We start from the raw sequence: 16,820 nt of genomic DNA, 5'->3' as shown, positions 1-16,820 counted from the left end.
ACTGACCCTGAAGCAGCGGAGGTTTTGGTGGAGGTGCAAAAATCTCAGTTGCAGCAGGACGTTTCTGAATGGTTAGCTGACAAGCTGTCCCTATTTATTTTACTCTGTTACGATGCTTGCTCCTTATTCCGTTCATATTTTGGCTAATTAGCAAGAATGCAATGTGTACAGTTTGTAACGCAAAAACAGCGATATATATATATTTATAAAGGGAGACATTCATATTTTCAGCATATATACAATGGCCTCATTGCGTTTAATAGTTTACAGTCCTTTTCTTCCAACATCCTGCAACAACCATTGGAAAGTTGAATAACTTAGGATGATAAAAAGTATAACTCCAACAACACCTCAGTTGTCAGCAATGTGTGTAGTTTCATGTGTTTTTAAAAGCTCAGTTATTGACTTATTTGTGCAAATTGCGCCACGAGGTCATTGTACTATTATATACTACACAGCAATGGCATAACACACCCATGTGTACGACAAAAAGGTCCACACACACACAACCTTATGCTTTTGAAATCAGAATATTCTTTACCCATCCAAACATGAATAATCACGACACATTTTGATATCAACTTGGAACTTTATTGTCAAAATCAACGGTTAAAAAAAACCCATACAAAAAAACTAAATGTAGCCTACTTGTATTTTGTATAAATGACACTAAATATTTTTACAGAAGCTTTGTGAGCTGGTGCTGGGGCTTCCTTGGACGCAGGATCAGAGTGGTGATTCCGGCCTGCGTTGTCCTCAGGATACGCAGGGAGTTTCCTGATCCGTGAAATGTCGATGTTGGGTTCAGACAGCAGCCAAATTGAACCGTGTAGCATACCCGGCGATGACCTCCTCCCTGTCAGGTCGCTCATAATGGTGCAGGGTCCACAAAGACTTGGTCGAAGATGAGGTCCATCAAGTTGGCCACGTAGGGCTGTGCAATGGTAAAAAAAGCACAACAAAAAATGTGGTTTAGATTAGTATATGCATGTAAAAAACTGAAACTTCTTAGCAAAGCTCTCTATTTAGCAAAGCTCTTTGCTTAGCCTTTTCCAATCTGAGTTAGTTTTGAACCGTAACGTGCATGCTGTGTTTCTGACTCAATGCAGATGATGTGTTGGAGAGGGGCTGAGCTCAGTAGACTGACTGTAATGAGTGCTAGCCACTAATTAGCCTGTTGCTAGAGGTAAGGCCTTGTCAACAACAACAGACCGACGGGGCTTTAGCTCAGTTTTACTCGTGGTGTGTGTCCCCCCTCGCATACATACAGTGTTGTATCCTAACACACCCCCATTTATATTCATGTGCGCAAACAAGTAAACACACAAAAGCTTTTACATATAACGCTGCAAAACACGGCATGTCTCATTAGCGTAGCGTAGCGTAGCGTAGCGTAGCGTAGCGTAGCTTAGCTTACAGATCGATGATATCTGATCGTTCTTACAGACTACAATCACAAAAGTGTTTACATATAACGCTGGAAAAAACGGCACTTGCCTACAGAAGATTACGTTTGTTATTATAACTTACTCAATATGATTGTAGAGGATACAAAATACTAATAAATAGGAGAATAAATACTTGTATTATCGCCTAGGGCGTGGCTTTACAGCCTTCACACAGATCGCCATTACGGCAGTATGTCTGAACATGTTAGCAAATGCCTGATAATGCAAATGACAAAGCAAAGACTGCGGAGCGTACAAAATAAAATGCTACAAAAATATATAAACCCCTAACCGATTACTATTTGGGTTTGAGGCGACATTGATGCGGCGAAGCTACATGCTACATGCTACAAGCTAGAGATAGCTTTATCAGGAAAAACACCGCTAAATAAAGACTGACAGCTTCAAAATTGGATGTGTCCTCACTGGCCTGGTCCCGGATGGTTGGTATTGATCCCGGGTTTAGCATTACTTTGGAGGCATATCCGTGTTGGACTTGAGAGAAGTTAATAAACATGTCCGTGGTAAAATGTTTGGAACACACGAACAGAAATCTTCCGTGGTCTTCTGGCACATGTCCCTTGTAAATGAAGTCTAGCCACAGATTCATTTCTTTTTCCACTGATGGCATTGCATGCAGTCCCCTGTCCCGAGTCTTGCAGCCAACAACAGCACAACGTTTAACTGGCTTAGACATCCTGGCAAGAGCAGGCAAAAACACAGATGTGACTGGGGTGTTGATTATTTAGCCTGCCGATAGCCGATATGCGAATGAGAGGTTTGGCAATGCACGTGGCCGTGGCTCATTCCCCTGATAGGTGGAGAGTTGACCAATAAGCGGAGCACTTCTTTGTGACGTAGAAAAGTATTGGAATGTGGATCCGTTTTTTTCAGATCCGTTGCAGCCCCTTTTTTAGAGATTTGGCGAAGGAGGAAAATAGAGAGGGTTGTGTTTTCTGACACTTGGTGAGTTCCCTGGAACACCGAGGACACATATTCATGTATAAAAGACGTACAAAGGTGCATTTTGCATGATAGGTCCCCTTTAAAGGGCATATACAGTGGGGCAAAAAAGTATTTAGTCAGCCACCAATTGTGCAAGTTCTCCCACTTAAAAAGATGAGAGGTCTGTAATTTTCATCCTAGGTACACTTCAACTATGAGAGACATAATGGGGGGAAAGAATCCAGGAAATCACATTGGAGGATTTTTAATGAATTAATTGGTAAATTCCTCGGTAAAATAAGTATTTGGTCACCTACAAACAATCAAGATTTCTGGCTCTCACAGACCTGTAACTTCTTCTTTAAGAGCCTCCTCTGTCCTCCACTCGTTAAAACCCCTGTCACACTGTCCCGAAATTGACACCCGATGGTCACACGAATATGGAATTGTGAATTTCGCACGAAGATAGCCCCGAACCACACACGAAGGCAACATTTACATTACATTTAAGACATACAACTGCAATGAAAGTACCAAAAACAATTATGTTACAGTACTATGATACTGTACTGATATCTTCAGACTTTGTTCTTTACTTTATCCGTCTTTATATGTAGAAAATATTACGTTTTCTCCGTAATGTTGTTTCCATAGCAACAACAACTTCCTGTCAACTCTCCTTCAAAATAATATATTATATCCTTTTTAGTTTCACAGAACACAAATTGGGTTATTTACATAATATGTTTACATGATTTTGTTGTGCAATAAAACAACCCGATGGACACACGATAAAGGAAATGTTCAAATTCGGCTGTGATCGTAGCAACATCGGGCCATTCGTGAGGGCATCTTAAGCCATCATATGATTGCTGGTGGAGTTTCTCAGGCTCCGGCAGCAACTTCGTGAGCGGTGGCAAAATCTTTGGAATGCCAAAAAATTGCCGAAGGACCTTGCGAAGGTTCATTTTCGTGTTGAATCCGTGTGCAATTTTTCCCTTCGTAAGGCCATCGTGAGGGTATCTTGTTATCATCGGTGCTATCGGGCATTCGCCCCGATCAGAGTGAGGGTGAATGCACCGATGATAACACGAAGATGACACGATTTGACAAGATGCCCTCACAAGTGCCTTACGAAGTTGCCGCTCACGAAGTTGCTGCCGGAACCTGAGAAACTCCACCGGCGGTCATACAATGGCTTAGATGCCCTCACGAATGGCCCGAGGTTGCTACGATCAGAGCCGAATTTGAACATTTCCTTTATCGTGTGTCCATCGGGTGTCAATTTCGGGACAGTGTGACAGGGCCTTACCTGTATTAATGGCACTTGTTTGAACTCGTTATCAGTATAAAAGATACCTGTCCACAACCTCAAACAGTCACACTCCAAACTCCACTATGGCCAAGACCAAAGAGCTGTCAAAGGACACCAGAAACAAAATTGTAGACCTGCACCAAGCTGGGAAGACTGAATCTGCAATAGGTAAGCAGCTTGGTGTGAAGAAATCAACTGTGGGAGCAATTATTAGAAAATGGAAGACATACCAGACAACTGATAATCTCCCTCGATCTGGGGCTCCACGCAAGATCTCACCCCGTGGGGTCAAAATGATCACAAGAACGGTGAGCAAAAATCCCATAACCACACAGGGGGACCTAGTCAATGACCTGCAGAGAGCTGGGACCAAAGTAACAAAGGCTACCATCAGTAACACACTACGCCGCCAGGGACTCAAATCCTGCAGTGCCAGACGTGTCCCCCTGCTTAAGCCAGTACATGTCCAGGCCCGTCTGAAGTTTGCTAGAGAGCATTTAGATGATCCAGAAGAGGATTGGGAGAATGTCATATGGTCAGATGAAACCAAAATAGAACTTTTTGGTAAAAACTCAACTAGACGTGTTTGGAGGAGAAAGAATGCTGAGTTGCATCCAAAGAACACCATACCTACTGTGAAACATGGGGGTGGAAACATCATGCTTTGGGGCTGTTTTTCTGCAAAGGGACCAGGACGACTGATCCGTGTAAAGGAAAGAACGAATGGGGCCATGTATCGTGAGGTTTTGAGTGACAACCTCCTTCCATCAGCAAGGGCATTGAAGATGAAACGTGGCTGGGTCTTTCAGCATGACAATGATCCCAAACACACCGCCCGGGCAACGAAGGAGTGTCTTCGTAAGAAGCATTTCAAGGTCCTGGAGTGGCCTAGCCAGTCTCCAGATCTCAACCCCATAGAAAATCTTTGGAGGGAGTTGAAAGTCCGTGTTGCCCAGCGACAGCCCCAAAACATCACTGCTCTAGAGGAGATTTGCATGGAGGAATGGGCCAAAATACCAGCAACAGTGTGTGAAAACCTTGTGAAGACTTACAGAAAACGGTTGACCTCTGTCATTGCCAACAAAGGGTGTATAACAAAGTATTGAGATGAACTTTTGTTATTGACCAAATACTTATTTTCTACCATCATTTGCAAATAAATTCTTTAAAAATCAGACAATGTGATTTTCTGGATTTCTTTTTCTCATTCTGTCTCTCATAGTTGAGGTATACCTAGGATGAATTACAGGCCTCTCTCATCTGTTTAAGTGGGAGAACATGCACAATTGGTGGCTGACTAAATACTTGTTTGCCCCACTGTATCATGTTTCTACAAGAACATGATTACTGGCTTTAATGTTAAAGTGTTATTTTTCTCATGAAGTTCATCCCAATAAACCTATTTTCACTTTTAGCACCTGTCTCTTTAAGCCCCCTCTTAAAAAATCCCCTGGCTTTAATGTTAAAGTGTTGTTTTTCTCATGAAGTTCATCCCAATAAACCTATTTTCACTTTTAGCACCTGTCTCTTTAAGCCCCCTCTTAAAAAAGCCCCTTATGCTCTAATTGCCCTACGAATAACTAATGTCATTAATAAGGCATGTTCATAAGGTAGACCTTAACAGAAACAGAACTCATGCATAAACTGGCAAACTAGAAAGTATTTATGAAGGACATACAGTGTGTGTTTTTATAGGGGCACGTGTTTAGAAAAATGCTCCCGCTGTACTGTATGGGTCATGTTGAATATCAGTGAAGTATAAGATTTGTTGAGTTCAATATAAAGAAGAAATACAGCACAGGCATTTCACTCATTAAAGCCGTTTTCAGAAAAAACGAAATGTTATGGTGCATTGGTCACAAGCTGACTTTAAAGAAAAGGCAGCCAGACATGACAGAAAAAGCAAACATCGGAAAATTGTTGAAAGATTACTTACTGTATTATGCTAATGTTCTGTTCATATTTGTATTGTTGTATTGTATTTTGTGCCTCTACTTTAGCTTTAACGTGTTTCTCATCTTGCCGCTGCTGCAGAACCTGCAGGGGGGTTGGATATGACGGAGAGAAATTCCCTCTGCGGTGAACTTTTGGGATTTTAGCCTTTGCAGACAATTGATATTCATTGAAAGCTATATTACACAGGAAAGCATAATATGGCCTCTTTACCGTCCTTTTTTGCTCTCAGAAAATAATACAAATTATAAACAGCTCCATGTTGTTTTCCCCTCTATTGCTGACCACAAAAATCATTGAGTTTGTTCAAATAATAGATTGGAAAAAAACAATAATGTTTTTATAAGAGCTTTAAAGTGGACCTATCATGCTATATTTGAATAATATATTGTAGGGCCATACCTATATAAAACATGTCTGTGACGTTTTTTTTTCAAAATACCAAACAGATCACGCATTTTAGTCATGCCTCATTTCGCTCTATTTGCTCTATTCCAGCCCTGTTTTAGCAAGGGCTGATTCTGTGGCAAATGAGCCGCAACCACGGCCCCCTGCAAAGGAGGGGGGGTGAGGCACGAGCATCATGTTACCATGCGGTTACCATGCTGTTACCATGCTGTTACCATGCCACGGCAACCTCTCATTCCCCTGATAGGTGGAGAGTTGCCCATATAGGCAGAGCTCCCCGTTTCTGACCAGAACAATTTCAAATCTGTATCAGTCTGTATCAGATCCATTGCAGCCCCGTTTGTAGAGATTTGGGTATGGAGGAAAAGAGAGAGGGTTGTGTTTTCTGACACTTGGTGAGTTCCCTGACACACCGGGGACACATATTCATGTATAAAAGACGTACAAAAGTGCATTTTGCATGATAGATCTATTTTTAAGTATGCTCAAGTACAGTAGGCCTCCAGTATGGGAAAGTTGTGTGCAAAATACAGTTTGTTATATTTGCATATCCAAACTGAATAGCTTATCTTGTTAAGACAGAGATATATGCAAATATTCATGTTAGTCGCAATTTGCCTTTTAGAGCTCCACCCATTAGATACTGAGAGAATTATTCAGCATATTTCCACACAGCCTTCTCCAGCGAGGGTTTAAACACTGTTTCCTTTTTCTACGCCTCTTTACACGTAGACAGACATTCCGACGTTTTTTTGCAATTAATATGCTAAGTGGTGCAAAGCCTCACAATGTCACTTTTCATTTACATCTCCGGCTCTGTTTATATCTTTCACTCGTGTGTCAGTCTCTCACGCTGGGTAAACACCTTGCTCTGACAGCTGCTGCGCACCTTTTCTTTATACCCTCAAGCTCTACGTCTCTCTCTGTCTTCATGACTCCGTGGCATTTGGCCTGCTGTTTACTAGCTGGTGACACGGGCGGGGTCCACAGGGAAGACATAGGTGACCACCGCAGAGCATCCATCACTCACACATACACGTATTTACACACATGCGCAGGCTTATGGTGAGGGAAAGCTCTTGTAGAGGAAAGGGACAGGTGACCACCTCGAGTGCGCCCATCACTTCACACACATGGAGTATAAACACACACAGACAGGCACTGCTTGTGTAGCGGAGGGTCACAGATGACCACCTCAGGGCAGCCATCACTTCACTTACACACACACACACACACACACACACACACACACACACACACACACACACACACACACACACACACACACACACACACACACACACACACACACACACACAGAGACTTGGCAGAGGGTTTTTCCCCTTACGGTGAAACACACCTCGGTGGCCAAATGCCCTTTTGAGTACTCATTGCCAGCTGGGAAAACATCGCTCGCTGCATGTTTCACCAGCAGCCTGGGCAGCAGGAAAATGGCCCTGAAGAGGAGGAGGGGGAGGGGGGGTCAAAGGGGTTGCTTCTTTCCCATGTGAGAGTCTCAGGTGGATACAGGTGTTTTCCCAGATTCAGGGGTTTATTGGTAGGTATGTACTGTACCCATCCACACATTGAACTTAAGTATATATATTACAATATTATTATTATTAATAATGTGCTATGATAACGTGCAATTACGTATATCTTTTGCACTACTAAATACTGGTAATATTTACATTCATTATGTGACCGTCTATGTGTCATGTTTCCTGTAGATATGTAATTGTTCTTTTTACTGCACTTTTAGCGTACAGTTTTACTATTATGCTGCTGTGTTTATTGTATTTTTGTAACTGGCACAACAATTTCCTTCGGGATAAATAAAGTATTATCTTATGTTAAGTATAGTAACACAAGATTGAAAATACTCCATTACCCAGAAAAATAATGCATTCAAAATGTCACAGTTAAGGGTTAACAGCTAATATTTATTTTATTTTACAGATATATTATTATGACTATTTTGTATTTGATTATATTTGTGATACATGTAATAAATATATTATTAATAAATCTTTAATTATTAATCAAAATGTTTTTTAAGTCAATGATTCTACATATCAGAACTAGTGCAATGAGAACAAATAATAATAATACAACATATAAAAAAGGGAAAGCTTTAGGCCATAGGCTATGTGAAAACACTATTATAAAATTAAATCGTTTTTGAGGGAGTTAAACAATATAAAAAGCTTGCCAGGCTGACCTCCGTGTGAAGGTTGTTCCAAAGTGTGGGTGCCCTAACAAAAAGAGGACACACAAAATACATGGGACAGGCAACATTGTTTATTAACAAAGCATGACATCATTGCACCTGTTGAGTGAGCGGTGGTCTGGATTGTGTCGACCAATGATGCCCTGGCTGCCAAACATGTCAGACTGTTCCTCTACATCTGGGGATGTCTGTAGTTTTCTTGCGGCTGTTGTTGGTGTTGTTATTGACAAAGTTAAATAATGTGCCAAGGAAGTTTTTTTTACAATTTCTTTAGGAATCTGCACTATTAGCGAGAAACACAAGGTTGTATGTATTGATCAATATGAAGGGATGGAATTATTTTAGTTATTGTTATGATGCTGGGACTCCCCAGGGTAGTTCACCTATTGCCAGCAAGGAATGCTTTTAAGACAAACATCAGTGGAAAAAAAACACGTTTGCGCCGTAAATGCCATAAATTGTTGAAATATTTTTAAATGACTGGCTGCAGCCTGTATCTACAAGATTGACTGGGATTTGTACATCTGAATAATAATCTTCTTTTAGTTAGGTGTGTGATCATTTAACCATGCACAGAGAACGGAATTCACTTTGTATCTTCACCACATATCTGCCTTGAATGCATCTATTAAAGGGGCCCTATTGTGGTTATTTGGTGTTTCCCCTTTCCTGTAGTTTATATATACATAGGTTTTTGGGTACCACTTTACAATAAGACTACCCTTATAAAGGATTCATAAAGGGTTTATAATTAGGTTATGAATTAGGTTGTAAACACTTTATTAATCATTAAGAACCATTTATAAACCTATGGGCTCAGAACAGTCTCATAATACACACATGCACACAGAAGGATTCACACTTGTATTTCATAATCCGCAAAAGGATTCACACTTGTATTTCCGGATCCACACTTGTGTTTTTCAATGCACACACAAATGTGTTCCGTTTCATATACATGTAAATAAAATCCAAATACAGAAAAAAGTTTTACATATGTATTTTTGATCCTCACATATTTGTTTTCCGTTTAAAACCGCTGAACCTGCAAACACAAGCCGCTTTCTGTGCACGGGTCGCTGTGCATTCGTGTGTGGGTTTTTTGAGACTCCCCTAACGGTCAGCCGATTCGTACTTGTAATTTTTTCTATCTATAGCCAATCAGATGTCTCCTTCATTCTAAGCCAATCACATGAGCGCGCCCCCACGAGGGTAGATCTCTTGCGTTCATGACACTTCATATAGGCTACGCATTTTGCGCAGTCCGGTCAGCTCGCTAAACAGAGGGCGGAGCTTCAGGTGATTATGCAGAGCTGCGTGTCTCCGTCAGACTCAGCAGCTGATCTGATCTCTCTCTCGCGTCCGGCTATACTTCACTCGCGTTTATGTCCATATCGATCAGATCCAGCTCTCCTGATCGGCCTTTATTGAGAGCACCGATCAAACTATTAAGAGTGAATATCGGCCGATAATGACCGGCGGCGGTCCCCCCTGTTGACAGTTCACTGTCTAGCACTGGCTTCGTAGTGCACTGATCGATTAGGCTAAGCTAACCTGTAGCTGCTCCCTCCACACTCACAACAACTTCATACAGACATAAATAAAGCAGCTGTATTCGCCATACAAGAAACACACATTTAAAACGGTTTTGCCTGCCGTTTTTGTGTACACAAGCATTCATCAATGGTTCGGAAAGTGGCGCTGTACCTTAATAATATAAAAGATTGTATTTGCGTGCATTTCCTGTTCGGAAAGTGGCAATGTACTGAGAGTGGAGGTGTCCTGACATTAGCGCCTGCAGGCAGCTTATTATACATCCATGGCAGGCAGGCTCCATGGACCTGTCAGCTCCGGACTGCGCAAAATGCCTACATGAAGCGCTACGTCATGAACGCAAGAGATCTACCCTCGTGGAGGCGTGCTCATGTGATTGGCTTAGAATTGAGGAGACATCTGATTGGCTATAGATAGAAAAAATTACAAGTACGAATCGGCTGACCGTCAGGGGAGTCTCAAAAAACCCACACACGAATGCACAGCGATCCATGCACAGAAAGCGGTTTGTGTTTGCAGGTTCACGGGATTTAAACGGAAAACAAATATGTGAGGAACTTTTTTCTGTATTTGGATTTTATTTACATGCATGAAACGGAACACATTTGTGTGTGCATTGAAAAACACAAGTGTGGATCCGGAAATACAAGTTTGAATCCTTTTGCTGATCATGAAATACAAGTGTGAATCCTTCTGTGTGCATGTGTGTATTATGAGACTGTTATGAGCCCATATAAACCAGTTCTAACATAGTTTTCATACATCAACACAGGCTCACTATTTGGCAAGATGACTAAGCCTTATAGTGGCTACTTAGCGAGAATCAACTCAGTGAACAACAGATACCAAGGATGCTGGCTGATGAAGAACACAAAGTAAGCTAGGTAGCCAATATAAGACTTAGCAGTACAGATAAATGTGGGCTCACTATTTGGCAAGCAACCGGTCACAGTTGCCCTGTTTATCTCATGTCTTATAAAAGCTTATTAATGAGTTATAAAGTGTTCACAACCTAATTAATTAATTATTTACAAATTATTCGTAAACCCTTTATAAGGGTAGTCTTATTGTAAAGTGGTACCGGTTTTTGTGCATGTAAATGGTCAGCAAAGGCTAAAATCCAAAAGTTCCCTCCAGAGGGAGTTTCTTTCCCGTTGTTGTCACATATGTATCAGTGTAATGTTCACTAATGGTTGACAGATTCCCTGCCCTTAAAAAAGAAATAAAAATCAGCACCAGAGCTCTGTTAAACAGCACCTAATTGTTTCACTTTCATAGACAGGCCCTACAGGTACATACTGTCCTTAAAGTGTGTGTTGTGGTGGAGCTAAGCATCTGTTTTGATGTCTGTTTACAGTTCAGCAGTGAGTTATCCCTGTACCGTATATTCTTTATTAAGCCTCAGCAGAGCTGCCCTCATCTTACCTCAAAGTTCCAAAAAAAATTGTTTAAATTCACTAAATCATGCACCACGTTTACATTTGCTCAACCTTCTGATTTTATAAGAACCTGTAAAACTGATAAGTGTACTGTTGTCAAGTCAACCCAGGAGTTTTTAATGAATGCATTTTTTTAAACACAAGTTCTTCCTTATTTAAAGAAGAAATCAAACATTGTTATTGGGACAAAACCTATACAGTAGAAACATATATACAGAAATCATTACATTTCCAGTAGTCTCATCTCAAACTGTACAGTCCATGAATCAAATGGGAGTGAAATGTGTCTTTCTCCCTTCCGCAGAAACCCTTTTGAGCTTCGTCGATGACATCTTGTCTGGGGCCAGGTCTCCTTGTGTGATGTTAGGGGACATCCCCGACCTCCTGTCCTCCTCCATCAGCATGATCATCCGCTGCCTAGAGCCGGACACCACCTACATGTAAGTCACTTTCTATTTGTCCTCCTTAAAAAAACAGACTAAACAACCGGGAAACTAAACTAATTTGGGAACCAGATCTCACTCTCACTGTCAGATGTTAAGATAAAGCACATTTTACCTTGTTTATTTTTGCATAATTTCAAATAAAAAAAAGATGTTTGATTTCTAAACAATTTACCAATACTATGCAAGTTTTTAAAGGTCCCCTATTATAATGTTTTTCATCAATATATTATAGTTCTCAGATTTATACAAAAAAGTGCTGAACCTGTATCTGTTACTTTAGGTGAAAATAAGGTGCCACTCCCCATGCCCCTCTGATGCCCCTTTCACACCAAGGCTGTTCCTGTTCTAGCTCCCTGCTAGAGCTTTTCTGGTTCGGAACCGGTTTTTCTTTTCAGCCCCCGTTTTGTTCACACCGCCCAGAGCCCGACTGGTGCTGCCGCTGCTGCGTCATGACGTCACTGTTTACGTCGCTGATTTTATCCCCAACGGTGCTCACAACAACAACAATGGGGGACTGCGTCGGGTCGATGATCGTGTTACTTTGAATCATACGAAGCCAGATTAAATTAAATAACGACTTCTCCAACCTTGTACTTTTCTCCAGAATGCCGTGATTCTTTGTTTATTAATGTGTTTCAAACTTTCAGCGGCATTTACCGACCGCTGCAGTGCTGTTCTTCCACCGGAGTTTATTCTCCCGTTAGCTCCGGGTTAGCTCACAAGGCAGCGGCCGCTGTAAAGTATTCACTGTCTGACTGTCACACAAGCAGCTGATACATATCCCCAATTCCCCATAAGTGAATGTGTGTCAGTCTGAATTGACGCTGTTTGGCATCACAACGCTGTTATGAAAGTTTCTCTGGTATAAAATGGGTGATGTTAGCATAGCAACCGAAGCTAAACTGACTATCTTGACTACTTGTTGTTGCTATCCTATTGTAGCATAAACCGTTTTATACAGGCGTATTTTTCATTATGATTCTACTTGTGATAGTCGGACATGACAACCTGTGCAGCCCATGTATTGATTCCATCCGATAGCTGCTATAATACAAAACAAAACGTCTGCCTCTCTCCACAATGATCAATAACAGCGAACGGATGGTCAAAGTAAGGTACAAATAAACAGAATCACACTAAGCCTGGTTACTGGTTAGCGTTGCCTGACTTTAAAGTGTGTGTTTTTTTTATAACTGTGGTTGCGTTCTAGTCACTTTGCTCAGCACTACTGCTTGTTACAACTTTTATTTGCCGTACTCGCCTTAAACTGTAGCTCAGGTTAATCTCGCCCCCCGCCGACGTAAGCGTGACGTATGCGGTTCTTGCTTCTAGACCGAAACAAAATTAATGCTTGGTAAGCACCGGTTTTCGGTGCTTAGAGCAGGCTCTAGCTCCGAACCGGCCCTGGAACCACGTTGGTGTGAAAGGGGCATGAGAGATATTTGGTTAAAAAGAACACAATGGTGCTCTAGGAGGAGATTCAGGTGATAAGGTGGGGGTTGTTACCTTGGTTGGTGATTGGCTAATGGTTACACAAGCCAAAACATCGTTATGACATCACAAAGTGACCAAAATCTGATCAGCTCAATTTCAGACAGGTTTTTATATAAATGGATCAGGACAAAAAGAGAGGGGGTTCTTGAAACTTTCATAATCTCTGTACACAGAGTAAACATGTTAATGTATACAAGACATGTAAAAGTGGATGTTGCATAATAGGTTACCTTTAATATGGATTCTGTTCACAATTCAAATATGATTTAATTAGGTGTCCTCACAAAATCCACTATTCTGACTGAAAAACTTTCATTTTTGAGTATGCTGCTGCTGAAAACAATTGTCCCACAATACATTGCCCATTGGCCATGGAGAAGCCATTCACAGCTGGAAAAGATTAGAGTAATTGCAAATGTGGTGAGACAGCTCCAGAAAGAACAAACAAGAAATCATCTTTGGAAAAATATTAGCTTTTCTCTCAGTGTTGTCTAATTATTAGCGTCATTCAAAGTCATAGTTTGATTGACGTCTTACGTTGCACAAATTGTATAATTTCCTGTCATAATGAAACGGTTAACGATGCTGATTTGGTATACTTGCTGCAAAGATAGTATACTATGAGATTAGTAGTAATTATAATAGGAATGAAAAATGCTTTATTTGCCACAAACAACTTGTACTAGATAGTAGCTGTAGTTAGCAACATTTATGATGCTTTGAGGTGTTTAGTCTAGCCAAGGTTGGTACAAAGTAAGCAGTGGGAAGTACAGAAGCTCTATCAAAGTTACTTTACAACAGTTTGTGTTATAAACTCATGTAGAGATAGCAACATACATGTTGTGGTTTATGAACATTTGAGCTATATACTGACAAATAGCAACCTACCAGCCCTTGCAACGTGAATCAAAACAACTGAAGAGTGAATTAAATCCCTAAACCTTCATTTTTTAAGATGTTCAGGAAGGGGCAACTCCATAGAAGCCTATAAAAAGATGACATACTTCGCTATTATCCAATTGGGACTCCAAATATCTGATAAAGCAGTGAATGCTTTACGGCGTGGCAGCCTTGTGAATGACAAGTCGCTAAGGGCCAACAAGCTTTCAATAAGTGATATGTAGCTATTAGCCTCCATCCTAGCTGTAACATTTCACTTTGACCTTAGCATACCATTATCGTGACTGACTGGCATCAAACCCTTAAGGCTGGCTAAGGTACGGTTTTGGTTTAATATAAGCTAGTTGAATCTGAATTGTGATAATTCCTGTAATTTTTGTTTAAGGTTGGTGTTAAAAACATTATTGATATATTAATTAATGTCACAGTCCCCACAAATATGCTAGATAAATACAATAACAACTGTTTAATAAAGAAATGTTTACTCTATGTTATCTACAATCATATAGGTCTTTATTCTGTCTTTATGTGTGTATGCAGTTTAACAATGTGTTGCACACACAGATACACACACCAGATGCTCTCATGCACATGCTGACATGTATCTCACAGACAGCCTGCCAGGAGGGAAGCCACACGGACATCTATGAGAGGCAAAAGGCAGATTAGGTTGAAGAGAAAGAAATGGAGAAGCAGAGGGAAAGTTTGGGTTGGAAGAGAAAGAGAAAAGAATGAGAAAAAAAAAGATCAAGAGTTTGGATGTATGTGGGCTGGAAAAGCAGCTACACTACACATGCCCTTTTAATCCTGACATCAGCGGGACTCTCTCCGTCCTGTCTGGCAGCTCATTCATCTTTCAAGCCACGGCGACGTCTCTCCCTTCAGGCTGCAACCCACTCCTCATGTGTTCTGTACAGACAGAGCACTTACAAAGCCTTGGATCAATGCATTGTGTGGGGAGAAGTATTCACATTATGTAAGCATGACACAGAAAACATACTCCGCAGCTGCATAAAAAGTTAAGTCCAAAACGCTAAGACATGTTGGAAATGTTTAAACGTTTAGTCTGAGGCTGGAAACGAACCAAGTCTCTCTCTTTTTCAGTGAACTATGCATGTGTGTAGTCAACTGTTTTATCTTTACCTGCAATATAAGAGAAACACATCTCCAGGCTGCTAGTAAAACTATCCAATTTTTATTAATTCTATGGTCTTCTCTGCCACTCTTTTAAGCCTGTGGTGCTGCAGGTGGATGCAGTCTGTAGGAAGCTCACTAGGTGGAGATAGTCATTCAGTGAAGTGACAGGTTATTAGCTCTGTAAAGAAGTGCTTATTGTCAGTATGGCACTAGTGAAAGTCTCATTATAAACAAACGGAGCCTTTTTATTTGATTTCACTGGGAAATGATGATGTGATGTTGCTACAGCAGATTTAGATTAGGTTTTGCAGCAAACGATGTATCACTCACAATTAGCAGCAGGTTCTATAATCCGCTTCATGTGTGTTTATGTGTCTAGGTTCCGGCTGTGGGCAGTAGACAACACAGGCCGCCGCTCCAGCCCCAGTGAGGTCACCATCAAAACTCCGTGTCCAACTGTGGATGACGTCAAAGCACAAGGTGAGGAAAGACACGGGCAGGAGTCAAGAGGGGTGAATCATCTTTATTAGTGATCACAGGTGGCTCACAGAGATGTAATGTTCCAACACTTTAAATATGCTCGAGGTGATTGTGAAAAACAACGTCTGAAACAGCTTAATTTATGTACAGGCTTAGTCAGTCATTTAATAATAATAATAATAATGAGTTCCATTTATAAAGCACTTCATATTTGAATGCAAATCCCGAAGTGCTACAAGTAGTGAGCATGAACAGTATAAATAAACATTACACAACACGGTAGAATTAATTAAAAAGCAATAAAATAATAAAATAAAAATAAAAGGGTGATAAAAATGTCTAGGCAAAGGCTCTTTTGAAGAGATGGGTTTTGAGGCCTTTTTTAAAAGCCTCCACGGTCTGTGGTGCTCTCATTTGGTCGGGGAGAGCGTTCCACAGGCTGGGAGCAGCCGAGCAGAAGGCCCGGTCTCCCATAGTACGGAGCTTAGTCCTGGGGGGTTTGAGGAAATTGGAGTTGCTGGAACGGGTGGTCCGCAAGGAGGTAAGGGGGGTGAGGAGTTCCTTGAGGTAGGGAGGGGCAGTTCCATGGACACACTGGTGGGTGAGGACGGAGACCTTGAATTCGATCCTCAGTTCCACGGGTAGCCAGTGTAGTGCTTTAAGGATGGGGGTGATGTGATCATATTTGCGCACCCTCATCAGGATCCTAGCAGCGCTGTTCTGGATGTACTGGAGCTTCTGGATGCTTTTGTTAGGGATCCCGATGAGGAGTGCATTGCAGTAATCCAGCCTGGAGGAGACAAAGGCGTGGACCAGCTTTTCGGCATCAGACAGAGTGAGTGTGGGGCGGAGTTTGGCGATGTTCCTGAGGTGGTAAAAGGAGTTCTTGCACAGCTGTTTAATGTGGGCCTCAAAGGTCAGATGGGCGTCCATTTTCACACCCAGGTTGGTGACTATTGAGGAGAGGGTAATGTCCTGGCCGGAGAAGGTGATGGTGGTGATGGTGGATGACCGAACCTGGTGTGGGGTGCCAACTATAATGGCTTCGGTCCTTTAATAAAGGAGATGCTC

General features: G+C 41.4%; 1 protein-coding gene across 10 annotated transcripts in view; it reads left to right on the top strand.

Moving 5' to 3' along the window:
* Positions 1 to 16,820, top strand: part of astn1 (astrotactin 1) — a 493,901-nt gene that overhangs the window by 453,454 nt on the left and 23,627 nt on the right. For all 10 annotated transcript variants that reach the window (XM_034105004.2, XM_034105002.2, XM_034104998.2 and 7 more), the window contains 2 exons: positions 11,597 to 11,732; positions 15,649 to 15,749. In XM_034105004.2, the coding sequence (XP_033960895.1) occupies positions 11,597 to 11,732; positions 15,649 to 15,749 (237 nt within the window). The remainder of the gene's footprint in view (positions 1 to 11,596; positions 11,733 to 15,648; positions 15,750 to 16,820) is intronic.

Source organism: Pseudochaenichthys georgianus, chromosome 17 (assembly GCF_902827115.2).
Source record: "Pseudochaenichthys georgianus chromosome 17, fPseGeo1.2, whole genome shotgun sequence".
In the NCBI taxonomy this organism is placed as follows: Eukaryota; Metazoa; Chordata; class Actinopteri; order Perciformes; family Channichthyidae; genus Pseudochaenichthys; species Pseudochaenichthys georgianus.
This window is presented reverse-complemented; position numbering and strand designations above follow the sequence as displayed.